Source organism: Austrofundulus limnaeus, unplaced genomic scaffold, assembly GCF_001266775.1.
Source record: "Austrofundulus limnaeus strain Quisiro unplaced genomic scaffold, Austrofundulus_limnaeus-1.0 Scaffold93, whole genome shotgun sequence".
Lineage (NCBI taxonomy): Eukaryota > Metazoa > Chordata > Actinopteri > Cyprinodontiformes > Rivulidae > Austrofundulus > Austrofundulus limnaeus.
This window is the reverse complement of record NW_013952495.1, coordinates 730192-746388: the sequence shown is the minus strand read 5'-3', so window position 1 is coordinate 746388 and position 16197 is coordinate 730192. Positions and strand designations below refer to the sequence as shown.

The 16197-nt window shown below is 38.6% G+C and overlaps 2 protein-coding genes across 4 annotated transcripts; one reads left to right on the top strand and one right to left on the bottom strand.

Annotated features, from left to right (window-relative positions):
• Positions 1-572: 572 nt before the first annotated feature.
• Positions 573-6360, bottom strand: rap1gapl (RAP1 GTPase activating protein-like; the record flags this gene model as incomplete). The annotated part of the gene is given in 11 exon segments (XM_014012614.1): positions 573-673; positions 773-856; positions 1156-1209; positions 1675-1753; positions 2586-2683; positions 2755-2946; positions 4609-4656; positions 4729-4764; positions 4941-5034; positions 5168-5200; positions 5322-6360. Coding segments are annotated over 11 exon segments (890 nt in total), but the record flags the coding sequence as incomplete, so codon positions are not given.
• A 297-nt stretch (positions 6361-6657) lies between these two features.
• On the top strand, positions 6658-15968 carry casp2 (caspase 2, apoptosis-related cysteine peptidase). 3 transcript variants are annotated; one of them, XM_014012603.1, is made up of 12 exons: positions 6658-6793; positions 7258-7408; positions 9119-9289; positions 10362-10511; positions 10744-10810; positions 11249-11340; positions 11745-11927; positions 12186-12314; positions 12416-12506; positions 13445-13645; positions 15583-15692; positions 15786-15968. In XM_014012603.1, exons 2-12 carry the CDS (start codon positions 7262-7264, stop codon positions 15918-15920), a joined length of 1476 nt encoding a protein of 491 aa, XP_013868057.1. In that variant the 5' UTR covers positions 6658-6793; positions 7258-7261; the 3' UTR covers positions 15921-15968. The 3 variants fall into 3 exon arrangements, with proteins under 3 accessions (XP_013868057.1, XP_013868058.1, XP_013868059.1); XM_014012604.1 differs by having other exon boundaries at positions 6660-6793; positions 13445-13633; XM_014012605.1 differs by lacking the exon at positions 10362-10511 and having other exon boundaries at positions 6662-6793.
• Positions 15969-16197: the final 229 nt, after the last annotated feature.

Genomic DNA, 16197 nt, shown 5'->3' with positions numbered 1-16197 from the left:
AGAGGGAGGTCTGGGCCTCCCTTCTGAAGCTGCTGCCCACGCGACCCGACCCCGGATAGGCAGAATAAAATGGATGGATGGATGGATGTAATCTTTGTAAAAAAAAAAAAACAGTGACTACGTCATCCCAGTATAACGTAAGGCAGGGCTGGCCCTTGTGCAGTTTTCTAAATCTCACATCCAATTTACATACATTCACATAAAAATTAAATAGTTTTGTCTTTGATATTATTTTTTGTAGTTAGAAACAAGATTTTCCAACTGAATATAGTTCACTTGAAACAAAATACCAGAGATCTACCTTATACCTGCCAGCCTTTGCTGACAGCAATAAGGAACACCTATTCGTGTTAACAAGCAGTTCTAGGTGTGTCTGGGGTCCCTTGGAAAATTATATAAAAGAAAATTCATCCCCCATTTATGGCGCCCTCTATATAGACGGTGCCCTTAGCATTTGCCTACACTGCCTATGCCACGGGCCAGCCCTGACTCAAGGGTAAGTCTTCTAATGGTTTTTTTTAAGTGGTGCTTGAATATAAAAATCTCAGCCTCATTTTGTAAACTGTTATTACCCCGTGAATCCATGCAGCTGAACTGTTTCTCCCAGAACTGACAGGAAGTCCTTGAACTGATCACTCTCCTCGTTGTTACTCAGTATATCCTCCTCTGTGAGCTACAGACAGAGACATCTTATCTGACAGGCAGCGGGTGTGATCAATTGTCACAGTTAGGCTGCATTTATGTGTGAAAACAGAAAGAGTTTTAGCCTTACCTGCCCCTCCTGTTGGTATAATACACCAAACTTAAAATTAGAAGAAACTCTGTGCTCATCAAATGTTGTTATCAGGTCTGGAGCCTGAGGGATGAAGGAGATAAAGGAAGATTTTAGCTGTTTCAACAATTGAACGACAGATGCAGTTGGATGGATGGAGTTAGAGTTAGAGAGGACATAGCTGGACTGAGGATGATTCGCTGTGGTGACCGCTGCAAAGGGAACCACAAAAAGAAGAAGAAAAAAATGCTGATTCAAAGTTCTTTTTACAGAAAGTACAAAATCAGTCACCCCAGGGTTCTGTTTTGAGATTAGAATTCCGTGTTTTAAGACTTTTTAACATCAAATGCCAGGAAGTTTCTCCAAATAGTTCAGAGGTTTACCTTGAGGTAGCTGACCACATCAAACTTTGAGACAGTCACTTTATCGCAGAGCATCTAAAGAAAGAAAAGAATGACTTGAATGGAGGAGTTTTGTGGAAAAAAAACATTTTCTCACAAACAGAAGTACAGTTTCTTCAAACCACCAATGGGAAAATGTTTTACTCTCCCATTTTCCTTTTGAATACATCTAAGACATAAATATAGTGCTGTACAGTAAATAAATGCAGTGTTTTCTGAGATATTTTACTAACAGACAAATAAGATTCATCTTTCAGTGCTCAGATTATATGTTGGGGGTCAGTCTCAGCTACATCAAATTTAAGCTCAATATCTGTAAAATAACAGAGTTGTTGTCTTTTGTCTGCTTTAAGTCCATTAACGTGCCTTAACCTCTCAGTGCTTGATTAAACAAACTCATTTCAGTACTTTGTGAAATAAGTGTGTTTAATGTTGAAACAAGCTTTCAATATTTACTTGAAATTATGCTTCTTGATTTTAAAAGGAGTTCAGAGTTTGTACCTTTGCTAATTCTACAACAGAAGGCATGTTGGGGAAAATGGACACAGAGAAGGTCCCATGCAGCGAACACTCTTTCATCCTGGGGATGGAAAAAAAGAAAAGATTTTTAATCATTTCTTTTTTTGTGTGTGTGTGTGTGTGATGTTGTTACTTGTATTTACAGAATCACATGTACAAATTAAATGTTATTTAGAGGTATAAAAATCCCCTTTAGGATGCTCTGAAAATAATATATTTAGCAGAAAAAAGTAAGAAAACTTGTGTTTGATAGATTATTTCTTTGTTATAACAATGCTTCTTAGCAATAAATCTTATATCATTGGAAAGTCTGTTAATTTCCCCTTTTAAATGGTACCACATTTGTAAGGAGCACACATTTGTGGGTTGCGCACATGAAAATTTTTCCAAATCTTCTCTGTCAAACAGCTTATTTTGCTGTTATTGACACTTGTTTTGAGCTCCTGCCAATCAGGTGCCAGGAATCATTGTTACAACAAAGAAATAATCTATCAAACTTATTTCTTTACTTTTTTTGCTAAGTTTATAGATAAATAAAATTTAACTATATACTGTGAATGACTTTTGTTGAAACAAAACTGGTTATCCGAATGAGATTACTTTGGATTATCACCTCTTTTTTACCATTAATGAACAATCCAGAATTCACTGAGGTAGACAAAGTTATCGTATCTTAAAAGTTGAACTACAAAAATATTTTCCTATGTTTTACCTACATCTTTAAGTTTCAGATTATTTCCTAACTTTTGCAAAAGTTGCATTTCAAACAATGGATTTGCTGCTTTTCTTAAACTCAGACTTCACGTGGGAACAATCTTTTATCTTTCTTTAGAGAACAAAAAAGTAAAGGAGCTGCAGTATTTATCAGAAACTGGTATAGAATAGATAAAAACCTCAGTATCACCCGCAGCCTGTTCTCTTCTTCCTCCAAACACACAGAGAGAACCAGAGGCCCCAGCAGTGGGTCCACTGCTGTGAATGAGTGGTGATACTGAAGAAAACGATAAAACATCAACATCATTCTGTAAAAGTTGACACATTTCCTCAGTCTCTGAGACTTACTCTTGAGCGGAAAAACTCGTGGTAGATTTTGGCCTCTCCGTCTCGCTCCATAATGTCGTAGCTCTCTGGGTCGAGGTGGGAGGAGGTGGGGCTCATGTCTACCAGCTTCTGTAGAGGCGGGTCGATCCAGTAGCCCCCCAGTTTGGAGGGAAGGATGAGAGGCAGGTCTGAACCTATGGTCAAAAGCTGAGACTAAAAGGGTTTGATGAAAGTTTGGGGAAACAGAAAACAGTGTTTGCGGAGGTATTCATACTACTTTAACTTTTCCACGTTTTTACGTTACAACCACAAACTTTAAAGTATTTATTTGGATTTTTATGTGGTAGACCACCACAAAGTATGAAGGAAAATGGTTTTCAACATTTTCAACCATGTTTTCAGTTGCTGTTTGTGGGCCTTTCTGTCTGAAGTTTAGTCTTTAACAAGTGAAATGCTCAATTGGGTTGAGATCAGGTGACTGACTTGGCCATTCAAGAATATTCCACTTCTTTGCTTTAATAAACTCCTGGGTTTGGCTTTATTTTTTGGGTCATTGTCCATCTGTAGTATGAAACGACGACCAATCAGTTTGGCTGCATTTGGCTGGATCTGAGCACACAGTTTGGCTCTGAATACCTCAGAATTCATTCGGCTGCTTCTGTCCTGTGTCACATCATCAGTAAACACTAGTGACCCAGTGCCACTGGCAGCCATGCATGCCCAAGCCATCACACTGCTCTGCTGTGTCTTACAGATGATGTGGTGCTTTGGATCATGAGCTGTACCACACCTTCACCAGACTTTTCTCTTTCCATCATTCTGGTAGAGGTTGATCTTGGTTTCATTTGTCCAAAGAATGTTCTTCCAGAACTCTGCTGGCTTTTTTAGATGCTTTTTTTTTTTAGCGAAGTCCAGTCTAGCCTTTTTATTCTTGATGCTTATGCGTGTCTTGCAGCGTGCAGGGAACCCTCTGTATTTACTTTCATGCAGTCTTCTCTTCATGGTAGATTTGGATATTGATACTTCTACCTCCTGGAGAGTGTTGTTCACCTGGTTGGCTGTTATGAAGGCGTTTCTCTTCACCATGGAGATAATTTTGCGATCATCCACCACTGTTGTCTTCCATGGGCGCCCAGGTCTTTTTGCATTGATGAGTTCACCAGTGCTTTCTTTCTTTCTCAGGATGTACCAAACTGTAGATTTTGCCACTCCTAATATTGTGGCACTTTCTCTGATGTTCTTTTTTTTCTGTTTTTGCAGCTTAAAGATGGCTTGTTTCTTTCACCTGCATGGAGAGCTCCTTTGACTGCATGTTTACTTCACAGCAAAACCTTCCAAATGCAAGCACTACACCTCACATCAACTCCAGGCCTTTTATCTGCTTAATTGAGAATGACATAACGAAGGGATTGCCCACACCTGTCCATGAAATAACTTTGGAGTCAGTTGTCCATTTACTTTTGGTCCCTTTAAAAACAGGGTGGAACATGTTAAGGAGCTGAAACTCCTAAACCCTTCATCCAATATTAATGTGGATACCCTCAAATGAAAGATGAATGTCTGGACTTTATGTCCATGTATAACTATAACTTTAATACGTTTCAGTAAACAGGTAAAAAGACAACATTTGTGTCGGTGTCCAAATACATGGACCTAACTGTGTGTCACATTTCTCAGATTTTTATTTCCAAAGAAATTTTAAAAACCACATATGATTTTCCTTCAGCTATAGTATGCACACCTTTGGGTTATTCCATCACATAGAATCAAATACTTTGAATTGTGTAATAACAAAAGTGTGGAAAAGTTCAAGAGGTGTGAATACTTTTTCAAAAATCTGTTTCCGTTCTTTGAGTTTGTATTAAATTTACTAACCTTCAGAGGTAGTGGGAATTCACATCTTTGCTCATCGATCCTGCTGCCCTGATAGACAAAAGCATTACCAGTGACAAACGTGCTGCTCATGCGCACGAGGTCAATGCCACTAGAACTCACCTGCAGCTTTGCAATGATTTCGAACAGTTCTGCATCCTGACACAGAAAATAGGCATCAGACGGACACGAGTTTAACGAAAAAAAAGGGAAGGAGGAACATGGAGAGGAAGAGGAACAGAACATAAATGATTAACAAGAAAAATGACAATGACTATGACTATGTAATCATGAGAATTTTTTTCACCAGAATTGAAACAAGAAAACTTTTGTACCCTCTGGCTGCTGCTGCTGGAGGAAAGTGGGGGCTTGCCGTCACTTGTTGGAGAGTCCAGACTGTCCTGCAGGTTGTTCTCCATGGATTCAGGTCTGAAGCAACAGGTAGGTTTGCATCAACAACATGGCACAATTTATGTCACCCCTCCTCCTGCTTCTCGCAGTCAAATGAAGTTCAAACACAGGTTCAAAATAGCTGCAAGGGAAGGGGGAAATAAAGCCTCACCTTGTCTCATCCCCACAGGTGATTCTGTCCACACTGCAAACAAGGAAGTGAGAGCAACTTTTTAAAGAACAAAAAGGTTTATTTTTATTTGAAAACCAGAGTTATTTTTCAAAACTAAAACCATCTGACATGCTCGATTTTGAGTATGGCTCACCTGCCGTACGCTCCCAAAGTGAAACTTCTCTTTTTAGAGAGTGACATGTCATTCCTCTTCTCTCCCTCCATGGCTTTGGTGTCACTCTGAATGTTTGTACATGCCAGTTTGGTACAGAGTCAATCAGGGCTGGCTAAGCTTGAATTAATTCTCTCTATCATTCTGTCTCTCCACCTCTCCTCCTCCAACTTCCTCCTCCTCTCCTGCCCCCTGCCACTCACTCATTTAAGCTCCCCTTTCCTCCACGTCCTGTTGCCAGACATACAGGCAGCATTAACCCGCTCACGGTCACATGTGCAGCCTGAGCTCCAGGTATAAAGACTGACTCCTCATTCCGCTCCATGTCACTGATCCATCATATTAGTAGTAGTAGTAGTGTGGTGGTGGCGGCAGGCTGGTTTAAAGATAGACTTGTAAATAAATAAAGAAATGGGTGAGACTTTTTTTTCTTTTCTCTCCCCGGGCACTGTTACCCTTTGAGTCGGTGATAATCATCAATTATTGACAGCACACACAGTGAGGGTGAGGAGGGAGACAGCAGGGGAGGGGGAAGAGGAGAGAGCAGGAGAACGTTAAAAAAGGGAAGTAAGATGGGGGATAATTCGTAGAAAGAGATAAAAGTGGTATGCACAGGTTTTATAAGTTTACATTATACAAAAAAAACATTTAACTTGTATTTTTCTTAATGTAAATTAAATCATGTAGGGTGTTTGCTGGAAATAAAAAAAATTGTAAAACAATAAACTCTTGAAATAAGAAAGCATTAATTTGGCTTATATATTTATTTATAACTATGATTTTCAGTGATTTATGATGAATGTAATTACTAAATGTGGCACTAACACAAAGCTATCAGTATATAAACATTAAGTGTAAATAAAAGTGCTTTTTAATACAAAATCACCACTAATAGATATTGTTTTACTTGTGAAAGTAGATCTTTGAATCTTTTAATTTAATGCGTGGGTTAATTTTAATCTTTAACAATGAAAAAATGACCAACAACATTGTTGTTTTGGTTTTAAACTCATACATACCTAAAATCCTTAATGAAATTTTCTGTTTCATATTATTGAATATTGCTTTATCCGTCCACGTTTTTTACTAAATAGATACATGTGGTGGATTTCTTTAAAGGTTTTGTTATCAAGTGGCTTTTTCGTCAACATTTCAAATTCAAAATCCTCTTATCTACTGTAAAAGTGATGGTCTCTCAGGACTCTTCTTATTGGCTACTGGAAACGCCAATCAAAATTAGCTGAGCGCCCATTGGTTAGAATCCCAAACGGATGGTACTACACCTCCTCCTCCCATCATTCACGTTCATACCCCGCGGAAGTTGATCTGTTGTGGGGAAAAAACTGATAATATGTGTGTTCAATTTGCATGATATCGCGTAGCAAGACAAAAAAACTGTAGAGGACTTTTTTCTCCTTGACGGCTTGGTCTCCTGTCGCGGAAACAGAGCAACGGTAAGTTATGAGTTTAGATAGAATCGTAATAAATAAATGGCACGCAAATGCAGAAAAAGTCGAAGTTAGCTCGCTAGCAGGCTAGCTCTAGCATCGATAAAGGACTGCCAACATTTAGCATTAGCTTGAACTGTCAAGTGAAACTCGTGTTATATAATGTGTTAGTAATAAACATTTAATATGCTCCCATCTTGTGTATCGAATCTTGTAACCTATCTGCATTGTTTACTGTTTTTAGATATAGAAATGCGTACATATTAGCGCACCGCATGGCGTTACATGAATTGTAATAATAGTACGCATCATGTTTGGCTAATAAAGCATCATAAGGGCAAACTATACTGATTGTAGTCGGGGGTGGTTTTTACTGTTGCGTGTTGCAATTAGGGCGTGTTTTTATTCACTCGGACCTGATGTATTTGTTTTTCATGGATCCACCTGTGTGTTGTTATCTGTCTCTGCAGCAAAATGTTGTGTGGTATGTTGGAGAGGGACAAACAGTCTCTTCGGAAATGCTCTTTAGTTTTGTCCAAACAGCTGGTGGTGGATGAGCTGCTCATTCAGTCCCTGCAGGCAGACAACATCCTGACTGAGAACATGGCAGAGACCATCATGGTATGTTATCAGACACAGACAATAATTAACCACCTGTTTGTCAACAATACCAGCAAAGTTTATTCAATCTTGGTTTTTTTGGTCACTTGTGACGTACTGATGTCAGTAAGTATCTTAAGATCATTTGATAATGATTACAGTGACTGATAAATTCATCTATCAGTTGTGGAAATTGTAAGGATGTGGATAAATTTTTAATCCTATACCAATATTAAAACTGACAGCGGATTCCAAAAGAACATTTCAAACCATACAAAATAACACCAAAATCATGTGATTATCTGAAGTATGAGGGAAGTTATTGATGTTTGTTTAGGTGAAATCAGCTCATGTTTTATTGCTGCAGTTCACAGCAGAACCAAAGGGGCCTTTGTGACCATTTCACCTTCCTCTTTTCTAATTATGCTCATAACTTCCTCAGTGTTCAAGATATCGCCATGAAATTTTAGGAAAAGATTCCCCTTCTGGTTTTGTAGGAAGCATCTTGTATCCTAAAAAACTAATAAAACTTAATAATAGCCAATTCAAAAGTAGCAGAAAAGGTATAAAATAACATTACAAGGCAAACTGTAGCATCAAATCAGCTTAATGTGTCTTAGAAAATAAGGAAATTAAAACAATTTAAAAAGCATGTGGACATCTGTTTAGTAAACAAAGCTCCTCAACCAATGACAGCGTGTTAAATGTGTCAAGTGACGAAGACGAGCATCAAAACACTTTGCAACAAGTGCTGTTCCGGATTTAAAAAAAAACATTCTTCAACGTTTCAAATCATTATCAAATTTGGAACAAGGGCAGATAAAATAATGTTCTTCATGGCAGCTTATCTCTTTAAGGGGTCACTAGAAAAACTCAGGTGATTTAATTTGATCCCCTTTTCAAAAAATTGTCTCTTCAAAACGCATCAACAGAAATTAAAAACTGGAAGACGAGGCTGTAGCTAACTACCTGACGGCAGCCCGATTTGTTGAAATTGGTAGAAATAACGAATCAGGAGGAAATTACAAGCAAACGCACCGAGCAGCCTTGCAAAATCTGGTCACAGCAGTTTGGGAAGAAAATGGCAGCAGTTGCTGACGAAATGTCAACATCCCTAGAAATTGCCCTGTTTGAGTTTTGAACAGAGTTTTGAGTTTTATCTTGGCATAGCTCATTTGCACATGATCTTGGCTCCAACTTTTGCTTTAACACTCTCCACCGCTCAGTTCCCTCCCCAAAATAACTATTTCTGTCAACTCTCATCCTCACATCGTTTAGTCATCGTTTCTCTTCAGAAGAAAAGAGAAGAACTTTGCCTTTTTGTCTTTGACCTGGCGTGTCAGATTTCATTGTTCTTCCTCTGTCTCTGTTTACATCTGAGGATTATTTTACCATATTTTTACCATCTGTTGCACGCCATGACTCTCCAAAAGGAAGTCATGTCCAAATGTAAACAAATGTTTCGTAATTCTTGGCAACAGAATGTAACTTTGATGATTTTTTTCATTTGTTATAAATTATGAGGTAAATTTTTGATAGTGAAAGGTGCATATTTAGTTGATATTTTTATTTTAGATTTATTTTAAATATAAAATAAAGAATTTGAATTTTTTTGTTTTTATTTAAAAAGGAACATTTCGTAGAGCTAGAAAGATAAAAAAAAAAATCAAATCTACAGCTGAAATTTACTTAGTTTTCTGTAATGTTTTCAAGTGATCTTTTCATCTTCAGGCTGAGCAAACATCTCAGAAACGCAGCTGGCGTTTGTTGCTTCTCCTGCCAAAGCGAGGACCCAGAGCTTTTAGCAGCTTTTGTTCAGCACTCCGAGAAACTGAGCAGCAGCACCTGTGTGATCTGATCACGCAGTCATCGGAGGAGGATGACAACGAGACACTCGTTGACGTGAGTGCACACATTTATTTATGTCAATACACATCACTACACACCATGGTGCAGTTTCAAAACTCTTTTCTGCTCACACATTATTACATTAGAGAAAAAAACAGGGCAAATGGAGCAAACAGAAAGCAAGAGAGAGCTGAGAAAGACTTAACACCAGTTTTTAGAAAACTTTGAGTTGTTAGGGCGACATTCACACTGCAGGTCTTAATGCCCAATTCTGATCTTTTGCATTATTTAAATACGATGTGACATCACACGCAGTACACTGTGTTTAAAGAAGTAAATATGGATGCTACACATGTTCGGGTTGATTCTGAAATGCAATCAGAGAAAACTAAATTGTTTCGTCGAATGTTTACATTTGATCATCCTGCTTCCTGCCTACTCAGCTGCAGAACTGCACTTCTGGAATGAGAGCCACTTACTGAAAGTAAAAACAAAGACAAGTATTGATCTAATTATCAAAAGCAGAATCTGATTTATTGGCCAAGGATGTTGAAACACACAAGGAATTTATTTCCGCATGTTCATGTTTCTCCAAAATACATACAATTTGATATATAATGACAAAAGCACAATAGCGTAAAAAAATAAACTTAATACAATGTAGACAGACAATGTACATAATATACAGGCAGTTGTGCACTAATATGCTGGTGTAGTGTTGGGCAGTGTGACCAGTTAGGAGCAGTTCATCAGGGAGAGAGCCTGTGGGAAGAAGCTCTTCTATTATGAATACAATCCAACACCTTGGTAACATGTTTGTGTAAATTCTCAGTCATCCAGGACAGGACAGATCTAGAAAGTTTAAAGAATATGGAGCAACTGAACTTTCGCTCTGTAGGCTGAGAGATGAAGTGAGTTCTAAGCTTTAAATTACAGGGCGTTTGTATCAATATAGACATTGATATGGGCAAAAAAAGGTGGTTTGCATCACTTTTGCCTGCAGTGTGAACATAGTCTAAATGTATTTTTTGGTGCATTGATATTTTTCTGCTCATCTGCATCAACTTACAGTTTATAGGAAACGTCAAAAAATAACTATAAACTTCAGCAACGTGATCTTTTTCAGACATCCTTAGAGGAAGTGAGCGAAGCGAGCAGCACCTCGTCTTTCCCAGCCTGGTCTTCAGATAGCAACAAAACAGAATCAGAGTCATCATCCAGAGAGTTGACCCCAATCAGGGACAAGGACAGGAGCAAAGAGAGACAAAGGACAAAGGCAAGAGAAAGTGAAAAGCAGACAGATGTGACAATTACCAAAGAGCTTGTAGCTCCTGGTACCCATCCAGGCTGCCCTGCTGAGTTAGTCAAACAACAGACAGGAGAGCGTTTCATAGTTTTGAGTTAACAGATGTCGTATTCACACACTAAACTGCTGCTACAGTAAATATCTTTATCTCTCTTATTTAGAGAGATTTTTTTAAAGGTTTGTGCATTATTTTGCACTGCAGAGAACTGTGAGATCTCCTCCACATCCAACTCAGGAGGAATTTCCTGCAAAGAGAGCAAGAACACATGGTGAGTGTTGTGGGGGTGAAAGTCACTCTGTGCTCAATGTTGTTATCAGTGTTTGTTTCCCTGGAGACAACAAGAGGGTGTCCAAACAAAAGACTTTCCTAGTTGTCTGGTTTTAAGAAAGATACGGTAATTTATTGTATGTATTAAAATTTGTCCAGTTAATGATAGTAGTCTTTATCAGCCATACACATTTAATTTATTTTGCACATATTTTTTAAATTATTTACTCCTATTAAAAAGAAAATTGTAAAAGTTTTTGGCTTCACTGCAAAGTTACTGTGTACTGTGTATTTAAATGCCCCACCCATAGGAGTGACTCATGCTGAACAATGTGGTACAATATTGTTGAAACACAGTTTTAAATAAGCAGACTAACCTGTGACAGAGATTACGGTTACTTGTTTGCTGTCTCATTGTGCACCTGTCTGTTTGCTGCAGAGTCCATGGAGTTCAGCCTGGATGCCGACAGTCCCATCAACCCTCCCGTCCTCCCCTGCACACCTGACTTTTACCTCTCTCGCTGCCAGCAGGTACAATCCCTCTGTTTAAACGGTCAGCTCTGCAGGTCTGCAGAAGTTTTTAATCTTTTCTGGTTTACCTGGCTGTTCCCTCTTCAAGGATTGCCTCAGAAAGTCATCCTCTGTCTCATTCTGTTCTCACTTTGACCACATCCATGTTCTCTCTGACTGCATCCATATATCTCCTTTTTGTTCTTTTCCTGCCAGCTGCATCTCTAACATCCTTTTACCAATAAAACTGTCCCTCCTGTGCACAAATCATCTCAGTCTGTCCTTTTATGGTTTATCTATAGGGTCTAAATTAAGAAAAACAAACATTTTTTTCTGTGAAATTTGCATCACTCAGCAGAAAAAAACACGATAAAATAAGTTGAATTGTTTCACTTTTTTTAAACCTTTTTTTAAATCTCCTACAGTCTTACAGAATGAAATCCGCCCCTCGTGGCCTTGCCTTGGTTATCAGTAACGTGACCTTTGACTCTGGTGCTGCTCCTGACCTTGACCCAAGAAAAGGAGGTGAAGTGGATGACGAAGTCCTCAGGAAGGTTTTTACAGAGCTGGATTACCTCGTCAGTGTCCGCAGAGACCTTACAGCTCAGGTGAGACTCCGTTGAAATCTGATTAATGTTCTTTTTAGATGATCAGCTTAAGAAAGAAAAAATGTATGAACAGTGAGTTAATAATAAACCTGAGTATGTTTTTGACATAATTAGGAAACTTTAAGCAAGCTGATGCAGAAAATGCTACGTTTGTTTATTTGGCCCAGTTTACCTGCTCTGCTAGAGGGTAGCAAAAACATCTTCAACTATGTCAGAACAATCTGAGAGAAGATTATGTCTTTGCTTGTCTTTGTGCAGGACATGAGGACATGCATTGAGACATTCTGCAGGCAGTCAGAACACCGGACAATGGACAGTTGTGTGGTGTGTCTGCTGTCCCACGGAGTGGAGGGGGCAATTTATGGCACAGACGGACAACTTCTCCAGGTTTGATACATTGTGTTTGTGTGTTTTATCTTGTTCAATGGGAAAAACAGGGCTAATTTTGACATTTAAAAAATCAACATGGAATATTTGATCATTTTCAGCTGGACTGGGTGTTTGAGGCTTTTGACAACGCGCACTGTCCGCTGCTCCAAAACAAACCAAAGATGTTTTTCATTCAGGCCTGCAGAGGAGGTAAGAGATGATTCTGCAGTAAACATCAAATCCACATTAGAATTTTAGACTTAAATGCTCTGGATTTCTTGACATTTTATATGAAGAAATGAGCTGAAAGTGCCAGCCTCTCTTTCCTCGAGCCCAGATGTTGTCTGCTGTCACATTTCTGGCTGATGTAATTATCACAGTGGGTGGCATTTCATCAGCCATCCATCAGTCTCACAGCTCCACATGTAGATTGTGTCAAAATGTCACACATTCTGTTATCCTTACATCAAAGCTTGGTCAAAATGTGTTCTGAATTCAAAATGTATCTGTAACTTCGTAAACCTGCAAAATTCTACATACCTTCTGCTCATGAGCAGATAATATATGAAACTTTCTCATTTCCTATTAAAAGATTGAACATGAGCATTAAAATTAAAATGTTGTTATTACTTGTCATTTTATTTTAGATTGTTTTGCTCTCACAGTTGTGCCTAATTGAACGTTTCATATAATTGCACCATTAGAAAGAAATACAAACCACTTACAAAAAATTGTTGAAACCATTGAGCTGCAGTCTGAGCTGAACTCAAAACTTCCTCCTGGTCTGTGTAGACCTAATGTGCCCACTAGCTTGTATGTGATCAAAATTAAACTCCTAATGACAGCTTTGCTTTGAATCTTCAACCTTAACTGAAGGTAAAGTGGACATTTATATCAACCTGTGTTTTCAAGTCTGAATACATTTCTCCTCTTAGGAAAGGGATGAGGAGTCAGAAAGCTCCTTGCACGCACCAGAGCTCTGAAATGTTCACAGATGCGCATTATTTCCATAAAAGTTTTTGCACATTATCAAGAAAGCCTTGCAGTTTCTGGTGATTCCAAAAACCTGCTGAGCAAACTAAAAAGACTTCATGTGACTTCATGTTCACTCGACTGTGTTTGGCTAATCTGGGTTTTTGGTGTGTCAGATGAGATGGACTGTGGAGTGGAGCAGATCGACGGGCCAGCGAGGACCCTCTCCCCTAGCTGCGAACAGAGAGACGCTGGGAGGGAAGGAGAGGGGGATGCAGACACGACACAGAGTGGGGACCTGAGGAGGCCAAGAATTAAACTGCCCCAGCGCTCAGATATGATCTGTGGCTTTGCGTCTCTCAAAGGTCAGAAAATTTGTAAGTTTGTTTATTTTTACTACTCTGGTGTTTTTGAATTGATGAAATATGGATTTTTTTGTAAAATCAGGGAATGTGAGATGTTCAGCAGAGATGTGTACCGAGGCTACTGTAATTTCTTACTCAGTTAAGCAAATTCTGTCTGAAAACTGGTTTGAAGTCATCAGTAAAGGAAACTTTTTGCTTTCTCACAACAGTTTTGAAGTATTTGAAACAGTGAGATAAATTATTTCCTCTCCACAGCCCAAACAAAGATTAAAATTAGTTTTAAAAAGTTTTAAAACCTTTGATGCTTGAACATGTAAGTAGATTGCACTCAGCAGGTCAAGTGTTTCTGAACAAATTTCGGAGCACATTAAGCAGTCACTGGTTCCAGTGAAAAAGACAATAGACTCAAAACAATCTTGATCCTAATGATTGACTTTTGACACCTTTTTTTTTTTTTTTCAAAGTGGAACCACAAAGTCATTTTGCTTTAAAAGAAAGAAAAAAGCAAAACGTTCGGCAAAATCTGTAAAGTGTTTTACTACATAAGTTCCAAAGTTATAATTTATTGTTTATTAGGCAGTAAAGTTAGAAAATGATTATTTGGATAAATATTCGTGCTTACTGTTAAAGGGGCAATATTATGTGTTTCTCAGGCATGTATTTAAATACTATACCATAATAAAGTATCTATGTCACCTTTAGCTGTTATTAAAATGCAGTTTTTATGCTTAAATAGAAAATAAACTTTTCTTCTCATCACTTCCTCTTCTAAATGCCTTGAAATTGACCTCTGTCTCTTTAAGAACCACCTTCAGCTTCTGTCCCGTCCATTTTGGTGCGGGGGGCGGGGGGCAGGGTGGGGTCGCACGTGCGCCATGATGCAGTTTACTTGGCATCTGAAAAATACATTTCCTCAAAGGTATTTTGAATCTGAAAAGAGCTTCACTGAGTGAGAACTAATGTTGAGAGCAGCAGACAGTTTAAGTTTCACTTTCACTTGTTTGCTTTGTTACTGCTGAGAGCCTGCAGGAGTCATGGGCGGGGTGTGCGGGGTGGGGAGGTGTGCTCCATGATGAGGAAGTTCAGCTTAAAGACACGTCCCAGCCCAGGGGCGTTTCTGGTCCCCACCTGTCGTTTTGCTCCTCAGCATGGCTTCCTAAAAATGCTGCAGGATTTCTCAATCATGCAAGAATGAGTCAAAGCAAGGCTTTGGACATATTTTTATGAGAATATAACATTATAACATGAAATAAAACTCAAAAAAGTTGATATTGCCCCTTTAAAGGTTTGTTAGAATAAAGATGTAAAGAATTGCTGCTGATAATTTTAGTTTATGTAACAAGTCTCTACCAGACCTCATATGTGACCAAATGCATCAAATCAGGGATTAAGTCAGATTTGGTTCAAATAAACAGCACATTTTCAGATTTCTGACTTCTTAAGCTACATTTCTATCATCAGCAGTTCCAGAAAGACTTGATTTGTCTTGCTATTTGGGGTGACCCCTGAAAAATCAGTCTGAATTCTATTTTTAGTGTATCTGAATGAGGATTCCTTCATATCATTTGAAAGAAGAATATTTGGATATGGAGATTTCCCAGCTGGTATTGAAAACAGCTTGTCTGGCACAAGGGAAAGTAGTGAAAATAGTAGGCTATTCTGCTCAAAATCATTGTTAGTTGTTGGTACTGCTCAGAAAAGTGCTTCAAAACATTCTTTTGGATTATTGTTTGGACATTTCATTCAAAGGACCTGTAGAAAATACTGTATATTTTTTCATCATAATTTGAAAAAAATCCAATCAAAATGTGAAATATGTAAACTATATCTGCTTATTTCTCACTACACTAATTTGCAGCTTAATCCTCAGTTTTATGTGACCAACCACACTATAGCTCTCTATGTCGTTTCGATGTATTAAATTTTATTTTTGTCTTTGCGTTCTTAAGGCACAGCAGCCATGAGAAACACTAAGAGAGGGTCCTGGTTCATCCAGGAACTCAACTCAGCACTCCGCCTTTGTGCCAGAGACACACACCTTGCAGACATCCTGGTGCAGGTGAACAGTGATTCCATTGTACTTGCTGTTATGATTTGAATAAAATGTGTATAATTAAAACGTCCTTCCTGTTTTAAAATGTTGTTCCTCCAGGTCAACAGGCGTATCAAAGAGAGGGAGGGTTACGCTCCGGGCACGGCCCACCATCGCTGCAAAGAGATGTCGGAATTCACCAGCTCCCTCTGCAAAGACCTCTTCCTGTTCCCCAAGTACCAGCCTCAGTATTGACAAACAGCATCGCACTTCAAATAAACCCTGATCATTCCACAGAGTGAATGAAGCCTTTCAGTGAAAGACACAACTCAGCACAGCACCAAATACTGCCACATTCCCCTTGTTTAAAAACTTACAGTACAGCGGCTAAAATAAGTATTGAACACGTCACCATTTTTCTCAGTAAATATATTACTAGAGGTGCTAATGACATGAAATTTTCACCAGATGTCGGTAACAACCCAAGTGATCCATCAAACCATAAATGTCCAGAAATGAAGTTATTTGTAAT